The sequence below is a fragment of the Epinephelus fuscoguttatus genome, linkage group LG14, assembly GCF_011397635.1.
Source record: "Epinephelus fuscoguttatus linkage group LG14, E.fuscoguttatus.final_Chr_v1".
Taxonomy (NCBI): Eukaryota; Metazoa; Chordata; class Actinopteri; order Perciformes; family Serranidae; genus Epinephelus; species Epinephelus fuscoguttatus.
The window spans coordinates 14,957,761-14,972,963 of NC_064765.1; the positions used below are offsets into that span (position 1 = coordinate 14,957,761).

A 15,203-nucleotide genomic window follows, 5' to 3' on the forward strand; every position below is an offset into this window, starting at 1 on the left:
AAGAAGACAAATAACGGGGAAAGGTTATGTGTTGATTGATTTATTTTATTTGCCAAGCTTGAGAGATAAGACAGAATATTTTGATTATGACCGAGCTGTAAAATGTACTGTAATTTTGTAATAAAAATTAAATGTACCTTTTAAATCTTGTAAACCCATGAAGGTTGGGTCGTCTAGTAGGTAATAATATATATATTATATACATATAAATATGTCCTGAATTAATGGACAAAGAATCTAGTTTTGTAGTCACGTATTTTGCTATGAGTAGACAGAAAGTAGTGCAAAACAGCATTGGTGGAAAAAACTGGAGTATTATCTCATTCATTTTAGGGTTGAATATCTGTCTCTACTGCTCGGCTGCCAAAAGACTATACACACACTCCTGAAGTAATTTAACACATCAGTATATATTGCAGAGGCATGCTAGCAGAATTTCATATAACATCACCAGATGAAATAAAAATGCTCCTGCAGTGGAGGAAAAGAAAAGAAAACACACACACACACACACACACGACAAATAGTCCATCATCAGCAGGGCTGCTACACTCTGGTGTCTGAGGATAAATGTCTTGCAGGGTTTGAATCTATTACACCAGGTGTGGCTTGTTACAGGATTATTATGCTTAAAATAAGTGTGATCAATTAAAAAAAATCTATTAAAAAAATAAGGGAAGGCAATGTCAGATAAAGGAAAACATTATGAGATATACAAGAATAAAAATGCCCATGGTAAGTCAGAAATAATAATATTAAAAAACACAAAGTTGAAAATATACGGAAGCCCACATCGGCCATATTCCTAATTAATGTTTTAATGCCTTTATCTTACATTTCATAATCTCGAGAAAACAAGTTCATTATTTAATAATTAAAGCTGAAAATATCAGATCAGTGAACACTTTACCACCATTGCCTTTCAGCTTAAATCAGTTGCTACAGTTGTCAAGATACCATCTATGCACACTGGCATGACACTCCAATCCCCACACTACCATACTATACAGTGTGCCAGAGAAAGATTTCGTATGTCCCAATACATAGTATGTCAAATGCAGTATGCCAAAATTACCAGGATGTTCTTCTGTATCCAGTCTGATTTTGCAGTGTGCAAGTAAGCATGCTTTTCTGGCTATTCTGACCCACAATCATCTACGCTGTGGACGATCTGTCACATTGACTGAGCTGCAAACAGATATCAGCTAATTGACAGCTGTCGGAAGTTGCAATGCAGATGACAGAGCATTCAAGTAACTGATGACTAGTGAATTATAATAGGAATATTAATTGTTTAAGAGAACAAAATAATCATACATATTACTAACAACAAAAGGATGCAACTATAAAAATAACTGATGGAGAAGTCTGTGGATATTCTCATTTATCCAGGTCAATTCCATTCTGGCAACAATTAAATCGTAGGCAACTGGACTTTGATTTTGTCTAGAAGACGTTTCGCCTCTTATCAAAGCGGCTTCATCAGTTCTCAACGCATCGGTCTGACTAGTCCTCACTAGTCTGACAAACAGTGGAGTAAGACTCAGGTTTTTAACCTCTGTGGAGGTGTACACCCACCACCCTCAAAGTTCAGGGCATAATGTTATGACAGTATTTCCTGATCGTGTGCATACTGCATGCAACAGTACGTATGTTTTAAGGACAGCTACAGTACCTAGTGAAAGTAAAAAGCGAAAGTATGTGATTTAGGATGCACTCCTGATCTCTGAACATAATTAGCCTAACAAGAGGAAATGCTTTTCATATTTATCTCGTTATCTGGACAGTACAAAGCTCCTTTCTTTTTTGTCTTCTTTTAAGATTATTTTTTTTGGGCTTTTTGCCTTTAATGAACAGGACAGAGTGACATGGGGTGAGAGAGAGAGAGTGGGGATTGACATGCAGCAAAGGGTTGCAGCCGGAATTGAAATTGTAAGACAGCTAAAAATTGTGACTTCATATTGTCTCATACTTTCAGGTCATAATTTTAGCTATGTAAATAACAATAGTGACAAATATGACGTAATATCTCATAAATCTGACTTGCCATGGGTATTTTAATCATGATCTTTTCATGCATAGTTTGTTTTTTTCTTGGTGAAAACTGGCATACATAATAATCATTAATCTCACTAAAAGGTAGAATAAGCAAAGGTCTAGCTAATCAGGAGTCACTTCGGCTGGCAGAATAACTAAGTCATTTACAGCTTGTTCGAAGAGGCAAAGAACGACATTGTACCATTGATGTGAAAATGGAAGCAAAAACTGAGAACACTGTTTAAACTTGGACTGGAAAAGCAAAGCAGAGCAAATCTGTAAAGATATATTTTAATGTCTGCTCTAAAAAATCATCCTCTACCTGTCTGTGAACATTTTAATGAGCCTGTACATTGTTTATTGTCTGTTACAGCAGAAGAAATTTCTGAGAGCTGCCGTGAAATAAACCCAGTCTGTTTGCTTTGTAAACACATTTAAAATATTTATCAACTTTATGGTAGAAACACAGATAATACAAATAACACATATGGTTCACCTTTATGCAACAATGTGCTCACAAGCTGTGGTGATCGTGGACTTCCAGTAAAAATCAGTGCAAATTTGGACGCATGTACAACGAACACGGGTCCTATTTACATAGCACAAACGTGTATAAAAACATTAGTAGAAAAATAACAAACAGCATTTAAAATCATGAAAAACATTTCTTGTTACATCTCAAGCGTGACCTTCAAAATGCCGTCGTGCAGAGAATAGAAAAATTACAAATAGAAAATATTAAAAATAATTTATGTACTTATAAAATCACATGTCATTAAAAAAAAAAAATCAACATGTGGGATATTTCTTTCTACATATTTCTACATGGGTGTAAGGCATGGACAATTTTGGATATGCAGACAGCAGACGTTTATTCATTCAGTGGTCGGATAACTTCGGGTCGGGCTGGAGAGCAGATGCTGTTCAGACACACACACAAAGAAACAAAATATTAGATGAGGTGATCAGCATCCAGAGTTTAGTGATATAAATCCACACATAAGATATTGTCAAGTTAAAGACAGAACCACTGGTGATGGTGCCACTTTTCTTTTTTTTTGAGTAAAGACAACTGTGCATTTGTTAAAAAATATATTGAGAATTAATGTATGAGCAAAGAATCTAGTTTTGTAATCACACATTTTGTCCTCCTTTGAACCTCCTATATTATCAGCAGATGAAATATTCAGTTCAGTAAAACAATATATGAGAAAATGCTCCTATAGTGGGGGGAGAAAAAAAAAAAAAATCACACATGACAAATAGTCCATCATCAGCAGGGCTGTTACACTCTGGTCTCTGAGGGGAAAAGTCTGCAGGTTTTGTATCTATTACACCTGAGGCCTGTACTATGAAGCTATTTCAACTTACCCAGGATATCTATTCATTACCTGGTTTGACTAGCCCTAACACTGGCCCTTTGGATAACCAGTACTACAAAGCTGGTTATCACCTAGTTCAGTCATCTCTGGGTTTTCTTTTCCAGCCACGTTCATGTGAAAGAGGCGAGGGGGTTAATCACAAGCAACATCATCAGAACCATGAATGAAATGGGCTGCTTCACAGGATAGGCTATGAAACAGTACCAAAAGTCACAGTAAAATGTCAGTGGTGTCTGGTGTATAAACACTTCTCTGTAATCTCAAAATGGCAAGTCTAGAAACATTGAAAACACCGAATTACATCCAAGTAAATATTGCTATTTAGTTGGACGATGATGAATATGTCACAGAAAACACTGACTCTTCTGCTACTGAAGTGCTGGAAAAGTAGCCCAGTGAATGACTGATGAGATCTGTCTGTCTGAAATGTAGCATTTATAGTAACGGGAGCCAATTAACAGTGTGTGGATTATTTTACTAATAAAACGTTATCTTTTCTCACAGTTTTCACGACACAGGTGTCTCATGTTATTTATGAGCTGCAGCGATGGAATCAGAGTGTAAAATTAGTGGCACTGTCACTGCAAACTAAGATAAACTTTGCATAAGTTAAAATGCTGCTAAAATCATGTGTTGAGTGTGCAAACAATCTCTCTGTTTGTTAGAAGCTCTGTTTTAAAACCTGTGACCTATTGGCAGGCAGGCAGAGGATGACCTCTTCTGACCTAGCAGTACAGAACAACAGAACGCATATGAATCAGTGTGCAAGGCTTCTGTGCGTAACAATTTTTTCAGATGATGGATTTAAAAAAACGCATCCGAAAAAATGGACTCAGTGTGCAGAAGCCTTAAGTCAGAGGTTATACATGTGCACTCAGCAGAATATGGGTTTTAATAAATTAACATAATTAAAGGAGGACCATAAGCATGCAGTGCGTATATGTGCCAGACCACAGTGTCATCACCTGACAGTGCACCCAGTGACTGATAAAGAGTCAGCACCCACCCCCACAGGTGCACTGTGCTGCCTTATAATTTGGTGGAGTGAGTACGTTACACTCACACTCACCTGGACCTTTCAGGTAAAGGGGCGACAAGCAGCTCAGGTACAGCCACGTCCTGTTCTCCTGCAGCCAGCGCTGCCGATAACCAATCATATCAGGGGAACAGGCTGACTGTATCCTCCTTTCCTCTTTAGGGGGCGGGACTAAATGAGTCTCGCTTACTAGGTTGGGAGATGATAGAGCACACAGGTTTTGTGGGGTTTAATGACATGCTGTTTTGCAGGAAGTGTTTGGCCGGCCATCACAAAATCACTTCCAGGGAAACGAGTGACCAGATTAGGAGACATACATCTAATGCTGGGATCAGACAACACAATACTGATGTCTTTTGATATAGTCAGTGTGTCACATTAGGCGATCAGGAAACATTACTGTTCCACCTGTAGACTGTATATAAAGATGGATGACATAACAGCTCCCAAAAGTGATGCCAAAACATCTCAAGCGCCCCTTGGAGGCTGGCTGCAGTACAGGTTATAAACCCCGCCCCCTCCTTGTTAGTGGATGGGACATGGACCAAACTAAAAACTCAAAATACGCATCAAATTAAGTTTTTACCAAAGACAGTTTCTATCTTATTAGGTAGTTCTTATCATACTGATGTTTGTTAAACTGTTTGTTTTTCTAAAAGGTTAAATTAGTTATCTGAAATGATAAAAAGGGTGGGCTGATGTCATGATTGACAGCTGTGTGCGCCAATCAGTGTGCTTGCAATCAATGGCGCTGTTCATGATTGGTTGGACCGGTGTATGGACAGGAACTTGATAACCCTGACATATCTACTGCATAGACTTTGGCTCCAAATGACATCACCAGCACAAGACTGCAGCGACTGTATCCAGGATATTTTGGCTTCATTTTTGTACAGTGGGAGAAAGTGGAGACCTGTTGTCCATCTTTATATACAGTCAGTGGTTTCACCTGTCAGCACCGACACGAATTACAGTGAATCTGGGAGCATTCCCAGTCGCTTAGCAGTAGAGGTGGGTTCTGTCTTTTTCCTTCCCGGGAATTAGAAAGTTGTGAATGTGTAGAGGCTGACGCACATTCTTGTGGGCCAAGGGTGAGATCATAAGACATAATTCCTCAATTTTACATGTTTAGAGTTGCCAGTGGCTCTGTCGTTTTCCGCTATGACAGTAAACGGGACATCACAAGGCTGATATTGTGTGGTCTGATTTCTGCATGAGAGCTATAAAATATAAACCCAGTGCCCTGTAACATCTCCCAGTGTGATATCACTTGCTACTGTTTTAACTAGGCAGCTCAGAAGCGAACAAGTTGTGCTAAATATTTGGCTGTTTTTGAGTGGAATGCCTTGAAATTTGTGGGTGCCTTCACCAGTGTAATTTCTAATGTAACTACACACTGCTCAGAGCCTTGTACATCAAACCACTGTTGAATTAAAAAAACAAAAACATGAAGCCATGACGCAAGTGCAGTGAATTAAAGCCAGGAAGTGACAGTGTCCCAATCCTTTAACCAATGAATTCAAAATGTCATCCACCCTGGTGCATTCAACTCCATCCCCATTTTACCTCACATATACTTGGTGTTGCTCACCTTGTCTTGCTCCCACAAGCCGCTGCTGGACTTTCTCTAGATGGTGGATATATTCTGTCAGGGATCGCTCTGGATCCTGAGACGCTCCTCCTGAATGCCCCGAGGCCAGAGTGCTGCTGGAGTGCGGCCTGAGGAGAAAAGAAAATGAAATTTTACTTTAATACCATTAAAATATTTGTGAAGGCTGCTACTTCACAATCTGAAGTTTAAGGAGAGCTCAAACCTGTTGTGCAACCTGAAAGGTGATTTGGCGGGTGGGACGAGAGCTGACACTGCGTCTCTGTGGACGGCACTGCTGTCTCTGTTTGGTGGTGAGTCAAACTTTAATCTTGGCTGTTGTTGTTGTTGTTGTTGCCTTAAAACTTCAGCTTTAGGTCCTGTAAGAGATATTAAGATTAAACATCCAGCCACTCATATGCACATATGGTCAAGTGATGCTTATGATCAGAAAATGTATTCACTGAGCTGACCTGCAGCGTGCCCATTGACAGTCCCAGATATAGATAATCTTCTGATCGCTTTCTGCCATTTCCTGGTCAGGAACCTCATCCTGAAAAAAAAAATGTGGTCAGTTTTATCCACACACAAAGCTTTGTTAGTTAAAACTTCACATCCTGGTACACTCCCTACCTTGATACAGCAATGACAACTCGTACAGCAGCCCTAAATCGTCCCAGGGGTCTGTTCTGGGAGGAGAGTGGGGGTGACGGCCGTGCCCCCATGTGGGCAATGAGACACAGCGTGGCCTGCTCACACTCCTGGAAACCTCCCAGCAGCAGCAGCAGGTAACGTTTCTGGTACACCAGAGCTTTCCTGAAGCTCTCAGCACGCAGGTAGCGCTCGTACAACCGCTGAATCTACAAACCAATAAACACAGGAAAATATATTTGTCAGTGATGCGCTGTATTTAAGTTACTGCTGATGCATACTGAATATTTCCCACTGCTACACCTTCACATTATAAATTCTATCAATAGAAAAGAAAACAATGCAGTGTTAATTTTGTAAAAGCTGTTCTTGGATAGCTGATCACAAAAACTATTATGGCACTCATAACAAATGTGTGTGTGTGTGTGTGTGTGTGTGTGTGTGTGTTTCATACTGACCTTGCTGTTGCTCATCACATCATTGATGGGTCTGTTTTCAGTCTCTGTGGTGACCTTGGCGAGCTCGTTCTCGGTGCGCCGCAGCTGTCGCTCCAGGCAGGTGAGTCTATGTTTGAGGGTGGCTCTCTCCTGACTCAGTGATGTCACACGCTCCGTCAGCTCCGAGTTCTCCTTCAACAACCTTTCCAGCAGAATGGGCGATGACGGCATCTACACAGAGAAAAGTAAATTTATTTTACAACAGTCCAGTAAGTTTACGTTTCTATAACACCAGCCATAAAGTGCAGGGGTCTGTGGCAGAGCACCAAGTTCTAGTTTTTACTGTAGTGTTTGTGTACCTGCTGGTTTTTCTGTATGCTGCCTGATGGGAAGTCACTTTGGAGCTGCTGTGAAGATGCAGCCACGTGTTGCTGCTCTGTGGTTTGTCCAGACAGCCTCTGAGCAGCCATCTCTCTCTCCTCCCTCTGCAGCTCAGACAGAGTGCGCTGCAGCTCCTGCATGCGCTGCTGGTCCTGTTGCCTCAACAACTCCAACTCACACTAAAAGTAAAAAAGATTCATGAGGTGTTTGTGTGGATCCAAAGTTATCTTAAATATGTCAAAAATAAGATGATTACATCTGTGAAATTGGTAATTAAAGAAGTAGGTTGATGATATTTTACCAGTTTGCTGTTGGTCCTCTCGTGTCGCCGCTCCCTCTCGATCTGCTCCTGCCTCCCCTTCCTCCTCTCTCTGTCCCACTGCTCCTCCCTCTCCCTCTCTTTGTCCTTCAGCAGTCGCAGTCTCTCCTTCAGCTCGGCCAATTCCCCCCTTTGGTGTCTGGACCGCTCCTGCTCCACCTCTAAAGCACAGGTGGCCTCCTGTTTCTGCTCCTTCAGCGTCTCCATAGCTACACGATGTCGGGTGGCGGCCTCCTGCTCCCTCTGCAGCTCCTCCCTCTTTGTTCTGTCCTCCTCTTCCCATTTCCTCCTGCTCTGCAGAAGCTCCGCCCTCAGTTTGTCCATCACAGCTGCCAGCTCCTCCCCCTGCCTTCGCTCCTGCTCTAGCTGGGCGCGCATGTCGGAGATGAACTTCCTGTCTCTGGCTGTGTCCGCCTCGTGTCTGCGGCTGAGTTCATCCACCTGCCTGGAGCTACGGTCTCTCTCTTCATCCAGCTTCCTGTGAGCATCCGCAAGCTTGGAGTGGATGTCTGTCAGGCGAGACTCTGCTTCAGTCAGGAGGCGCTCAAGACGAGTCTTATCTTGCAGGCTGAGCTCTTGTTGGCGAGCAGAAAGTTGGCGTTGATCTTCTAGCTCCTTCTGGGTGTCGGTGAGGCGTTTCTCCAGCAGCACGCTGCGGGACTGTTCGATCTGAAGCTCTCGCCTGAGGTTGCTGCAGGCCACCGTCTCCTGCTCCAGCTGACCCTTCAGAGTCATGACCTCTGACCTCTGCTGCTCCGAAGATACATGTACAGCCTGGAGAGGGAAGAGGAGGGTCATCTATTAAGTTTAAAAAGGGAAAGCTAAAGTGCACTCTGGTTACACATTCTTGATGAAACAGATAAAAAAAAAAAAAAAAAAAACCAGGCTCCTCCTGGTGCTCCTAATGGCATTTGCAAGAATCCACCATGCCTAAACAAAAACAACAAATTAAAGCTGAGGAGTCTGTAACACACTGTCAGTCACTGCTCACGCGCACGGCCAACAGGGCAAGAGACAAGTAAGCAGAAGACCTGTGAAAGTGACAACAAGCCTTTTGTTGTCGGTCTCCTTCTATTTACTTGTCTTTGCGGTGTATACTGTTGTTGGGAAAGGGCAATGGACAATGACCGGAGCTTCTCTTTCACACATGTAGCACACAACCGGAAATTGTCTCTGTCAGAAGTGTTCTCACGTACTGGAAATACGCTGTTGAGTTTAGGTGAAAGGTTGTACTTGGGTAGAGCGTGCAGGAGAGTGACACTGTGGTCAAGTAGCCAGTTCACAGTTTGATCTTAACCAACCAAGTAACCAACTCATCTTACCTCTCTTTGTTCCTCCACCTCTCTGTCCTTACGGAGACTGAGCGCTCTCTCCTGCTCCAGTTGTTGTTGGAGCTCCTGGACTATGGTCTGCTCCCTTCTAAGAGCCTCCTCACCCTCCTCTACAGCCAGCCTGAAGGAGAAAAAAGCAAAATTGAAACCTTACATTTTATCAGTTTGGTAGCATTACATGAAGTTTGTGTGAGTGTGACACCATGGTGAAGAGAGAGGAAGTTCATATCAGCACCACCAACACCTAAAACAACACAAAAATCCACTGAAGCTAAAGGACTTCCCTAAATCATGTTGTAACAATACATAAAATGTGATTATTTGTAAATTAGGGAGGTGAGCAGTTACACCAGGCACTCACTGGTTGATGTCAGCGTAAAAAAAACCTTTTATTTATTTGGATTTAATCTAATTCACTAATGTTTAAATATAGTTTGAAGAGCTATGGAAGCCAAGAACAGCCATGTTTGCAATTACCTTTTTTAAATGGCGCTATATCAAGATCGGAAGTTAATCATTTCCTTATCTCAAGAAAATAAGCTTTGTTATCCTCAAGATCCTCTTATTAGACTACTTATCATGTTTATCAGAGAACAGAGGTCCTGTGCCAGCACACATAGATGGCGTCTCGACAACTGCAGCAACTGATTTAAGATGAAATTGTCAGATAAAGTTGTACCCATTATTGATTAACCCTCATTTTCTCTGGTGGTTCTTAGTGTGGGCCTTTTCAGCCCTTTGAAGGCAGCAGGTATCTGTTCCGTCTGCAGTCTCTAACTGAAGTGATGTTGTACACTATGAAGCGCTGGCACCGAAATATGAGCGATGAGACTTTCAGGCGATACAGTAATAAAGTGGGAACACTGTGTCCTCTTGTTTGCAGACACCACAGACTCTATTATCATAAATCACAGTGCAGCCAGATCGAAGTGCGGCAGGAGCATGCCAAACACACTTTTGGTAATGTCATGGTTGGGCTCCCTTGGCGTACTTGTGGTGCATTTGGGGCACGAGGTGGAATAAGAAAGAACACATTATTATAGATGGAGCCATTAGAGGCTTATCACATTAACTACTTTCACCCTCTTTAATCACAGAGCATATGATGCGCTGATAGTTTGTGAATCCTGCAAAGAGTTTTCCTCAGAGGACACTTATTGTTGTCTGGGACTTGGGACAAAAATTGTTTTTTAAGTTTTGAACCTGAACAATCCCTACTACATTACTGATGATCATTTTCCACAACTTGTGAAGACACTGTGCTTGAATGCGGCTATCCAGTGTGTGTAATATACCTCAATGACTGTATTTTGTTCTTCTGCTCTTGCTGAGTGTCATGAGCATATTTCAGCTGTTTATGGCTCTCCTCCAGCTCAGACCTCAGCTGGGATTCAACCTGTCCGTCAGTCCGGAGTTGATCTCTGTGCCAGTCGCCTTCATCTCTGTAGTCAGTCTGAGCAAGAAAGAGCGTAATCAGCACAGATACTCAACAGAACTGAGAGATTAACTCAGATTAAAGGTTGAATCTCTCTTATCTTAAACTTAAATGAAAAGCGGAGGAACTCTGACAGAAATGTCTCCAAGCCAATGAAGTTAAGATTTAAAACAAACTGTCCTTTCACTGGATGATTGTAAAGTCTCATTAACACTACAGAAACTCACCTGTGTGTGTCTCTGGGCCATTCGACAGAGCAGCTCTCTGAGAGCAATCACAGTCTCCTGCAGTGCTCTCTTCTCCTGCTGCCAGCTCATGGGAGGGTTGGAGGATGAATTGTCCTGGCGGTCCCTTATAAAGGAGCTATCTTTAGAGTGATGCTCTATGTGACTCAATGAGAAGGCTCTGACATCGGAGACATGAGGTTGTGTTGAGGAGGTGGCACGGCGTTGGGACAGAGTGAGAATTCTGCAGCTTTCTTGATAAACTTTCTTCAACAAACCCTGAAAAAAGACGGAGAAACTGAGTAAAATCTAAGATGACTGTCAAATGAACAGAATCACTGCAAAGTATAAATGAGGCCTACCTGAAGCTCAGGTGACAACAGGTCATCACTGTAGCTCATACTGCCCGCAGCACTGTCTGTGTTGACTGTGGGGTTCATTCCTCGGCAGCGGAGGTACTCAAGAAACTGAGCATCAAGCCTTTCAGTCTGTTCCAGCTCCACTCTCAGCCTCGCACCCAACTCTGAACTCACATCTGAAGCACAAGAGGAGAGCACAAGGGTTACATTTATTCTTTCATTTTCTACAACCACTTACAACCTGGACAGGTCGCCAGACTATCACAGGGCTGACACATAGAGACAGACAACCATTCACACTCACATTCACACCTACAGACAATTTAGAGTCACCAATTAACCTGCATGTCTTTGGACTGTGGGAGGAAGCCGGAGTACCCGGGTAACACCCACGCTGACACGGGGAGAACATGCTAACTCTGCACAGAGGGGTTTGAACCCGGGGTGGGGGGTTCGAACCCCACTATGCGGAGTTTACATGTGGAACCCTCTTGCTGTGAGGTGACAATGTTAACCACTGCACCACTGTGTCACAGAAGAGTTTACACATCTGGTGGTTATCTATATACAGGGCTCCTACACTTTTCCCAAAGTCAAATTCAAGCACTTTTCAAGCATTTTCAAGGTTTTCCAGTGCCTTACAGCTGTGGTAAATTACATATTTATATTCAGTACATACACTCAGTGGCCACTTTATTAGGTACACCTGTACAATCCAAATTATTTTATTTCTTTATCTAAAAATGAACTATTAGGTCAGACAGTCATTTATCATGGAAGTGGTGCAAGCACTTCACTAATTCAGGCATTCAAGCACTTTGCAAACCTTGAAAACACGACACTAAAATTCAAGTGTTTTCAAGGCTTTCCAGCATCAATACGAATCTTGCCTATCTTTCTTATTGTCAACATACTCCAAAAAAAAAGATCAAAACCAACAATAAAGTGATGCTGCTAACTAATTATCGTCTATCTCAGCAGTTTCCAACTGGTCCAGTCACAGGGTCCAGATTTCTCCTATGTCATTAATATATTCAGCATCATACTTGCATTTAGCCATGTTGTCTAACTAGTTTGCTGTCTATCTCAAATAGCTGTCAGTTAGTCACTATACTAGTCAATATTGTCCAAAAATTATCTAAAAAAATGTTAATACTCACTGCTGCCATATCCATCACTGGCCCATTCTGGTGCTGACATGGAGGAGGTGGAGCCAAGAGGAGATGGAGGCTCTGTTAGATCAAGATCTTCCAACTCATGCACCTGAGAAAAAGAAAAATTAAATATTTAACCACATCTGCACCAAAGGAAAAACCAAAATGGCATGTCTGTAAGTGTAAGACCACGTACTTTATCAGTGTCCAGCGAGTCAAGCATGGAGAAGTTGTCAGACACTGACACAGAGCCTGGGGAGTGGGTACTCTGTGTGGCTGGATCTGGTGTGATGGTCCTGGAGTGTGGTGGAGGCTCCATCAAAACCCTGGGAGAGGTCTTGACCTGGTGGACGTCCACGCCCGTGCTGTTCAGAGCGCTCAACTCAGACAGACGAGAGCCGAGAACAGAGGCGTGGAATCGTTCTGGGAGTCTGTCCTCGGAGCATTCGAGTCTCCTTAAGACCTCTGGAGAACTGAGGGAGGCTTCGTCACGAGAGACGCTCACAACATCCTCAAAAGCTCGGTGAGAAATATCTGACAGATGGAGAACATAAAGTGTCATGATGAGAACATGCTTCTGTTGTTGTGCCTTTGTTTTCAAAGGTTCCCTGTGAAGTTTGAGAGCTCTAATAGTACATAAAAATAATTTGCAAGCTGAGGGTGTGCTGACCACCATCTACTAACATACTGGATAAGTACCTTATGCAACCCCACTTGAAAACATCACAGCTATCCCTTTAAGTACTCACCCTTTTGTGGGTATCCTTGTTGGTGAGGAAGTGCGTCCTGCCGGTGACAGTGTTGTCTGAGTTGCTGTAGTTCTCTTTTCTGATAGGCCAGTTCCTCTTCCTGTACAGCCAGGTCTTCTTGTAGACCTCGGAGCTCCTCCTTTAGCCGCTGGTTGTCAGTTTCCAGGTCGACGAGGGCACGGTCTTTGGTCTGAATGACAGACGTAAGTTTAAGATATTGACACAGACAATCTCACAACAAACGGTGGATCTGTACAGCACACAGACACGTCAAGTCTCACTGGTGTACAGTTTATATCTGATATTCTGTACTCAGTTGTCATATCCCCACCTGTCCTTCCTCATGTAGCTTCTCAGCCCTCTCTGTACTGGTACTCAGACCCTGTTTCACCGCAGTCAGCTCCGCCCTCAGAGCCTGATGCTCTGCTCTCAGTCTGCCGAGCTCAGTCTCTCTCTGTCTCAAGGCAGCGTCTGCTTTAGCCAGGGTCACCTCAGCATGGGTCTGAGACAAAGACATACATTCCTGTTAGGAGCAACATGGTGCCTTTCTTAGATTCATAATCATGAGATCCTGCATCCACATCAGTATTTAAACTTTTGTTCATGGTTTCCAGAGTGCCCTGGAAGAAGTTGCTTACACAAGAGCAACAACCAAACCTGCTTTACAGTGTAAAAAGCAATTTAACCGGTACCACATGTACATGCCGTTTTTATCTGTTACATTCTTTTATATCTACTGCTAGATACCTCTTTGCACTAGAACAATGGCTACATTTGCCTCAAACAACTATCAACTTATCAAAAACAGATCAGACTGCAAAGACATGCAGCAGCTCAACACATGCACTACAGCCTCCATGCATTCTTTTAACAACCACAACTTCTCCTTACCACATCCTGCCAAGATACAGCGTAAAGAAATGAAAGATAAAGTGCATCAGAGCTTTAAAACAACTACAGCTAACAAAGATTTTCCCCTGTCTTCCTCATTTCAGTGTCACTTCCTCTGTGTTAGTAAGATTCTGCTGCCTCAGGAGCGACGCTCTGTTGTGACGTGTTACAGCGGTTAATTATAGCCAGATGTGGTCCCGCCTGCAGCCGCTGGCACAGCTGTATGCTCGCGAAAAAAAGAAAAAGTAGCAGCAAGATATTTCCTGTTTGGACATGGGGCCTGTTGAAGCAGGTTTACTAAATTATCTGAGTGACTTTGCCAGTAGAAACCTGGTTCTTGTTCTGGTTCTTACGACCAGATTAAAAGGTACAATCAGTGCTTTTTTTGACCTCATAAACTTCCAAGTAATGTATATTCAGAGACACAATTACAGCGACTGAAAAATGGTGTGTTTAACTGCTGTATCTTTAACTAATGTACACAAACTTCTTTACACCATTAAAATCTTGGGTAATTCATACCTTACATTTGGTTATTTTCTACATTAGGGTTCCTACAGCATAAGGCAAGTTAGATTTACGACTTTAAGACTTTTATTGCCACCCGCAATGAACAAAAGACCACTTTTTCAATTACTAAAATTATAGAAAAGAAAAGCATGAACCAACATATTTCATGGCAATGTTGCCCATAATAGGTCTCCTACTCCTGCCATTTAACACCAAAGTATCTCTGAACATTCGAGTGTATGCCTACACAGAAAGCAGAGATCTGTTGCTGACCCTGTAGTGGTATCGGAGATGAGGGTGGAGGCGTGACAAAAATGAGGGTAGAACAGAACTGGGAATTTACTGGGGTTTGTTGGCAGGTTTTCTGGATTTTATGTTTCTCACTCTGCATGTGGGATTCCATGACCTTCATAGCCATCGTGCCGAGTTTGAAAAACCTTTTTGCATGAAATACATGGAACCTCATACACATTGTCTTGTATGGGTTTCCAGCATGCTCCGAAATCTTGGTTAAATAACCAATTTTCTGTGAATTTTATGGTACAATGACAACTAGCTGCCAGACAGTGCATCCTCTGCTCTGAGCATCCTGGCTGGACACAAAATACAAGTGTTGGTTCTGCTATCCTGGGGCCGTATTCACAAAAGTTCCTTGTACCAAGAGTTGCTCCTAGTGATGAAATTCTTAGAAAATTCTAAGACTAACATTTTAAGACTAA

At 42.4% G+C, this 15,203-nt stretch overlaps 1 protein-coding gene across 5 annotated transcripts in view; it reads right to left on the reverse strand.

Moving 5' to 3' along the window:
• Positions 1-48: 48 nt before the first annotated feature.
• The window catches only part of pcnt (pericentrin), a 57,133-nt gene continuing 41,978 nt past the window's right edge, over positions 49-15,203 (reverse strand). For all 5 annotated transcript variants that reach the window (XM_049596172.1, XM_049596171.1, XM_049596169.1 and 2 more), the window contains 16 exons: positions 13,415-13,585; positions 13,084-13,273; positions 12,531-12,868; positions 12,341-12,443; positions 11,184-11,356; positions 10,825-11,100; positions 10,458-10,615; positions 9,154-9,283; positions 7,814-8,605; positions 7,491-7,691; positions 7,153-7,362; positions 6,677-6,903; positions 6,517-6,596; positions 6,270-6,423; positions 6,047-6,174; positions 49-2,957 (listed from right to left, as the gene is read on the reverse strand). In XM_049596172.1, the coding sequence (XP_049452129.1) occupies positions 2,917-2,957; positions 6,047-6,174; positions 6,270-6,423; positions 6,517-6,596; positions 6,677-6,903; positions 7,153-7,362; positions 7,491-7,691; positions 7,814-8,605; positions 9,154-9,283; positions 10,458-10,615; positions 10,825-11,100; positions 11,184-11,356; positions 12,341-12,443; positions 12,531-12,868; positions 13,084-13,273; positions 13,415-13,585 (3,372 nt within the window). In that variant the 3' untranslated portion in view covers positions 49-2,916. The remainder of the gene's footprint in view (positions 2,958-6,046; positions 6,175-6,269; positions 6,424-6,516; positions 6,597-6,676; positions 6,904-7,152; positions 7,363-7,490; positions 7,692-7,813; positions 8,606-9,153; positions 9,284-10,457; positions 10,616-10,824; positions 11,101-11,183; positions 11,357-12,340; positions 12,444-12,530; positions 12,869-13,083; positions 13,274-13,414; positions 13,586-15,203) is intronic.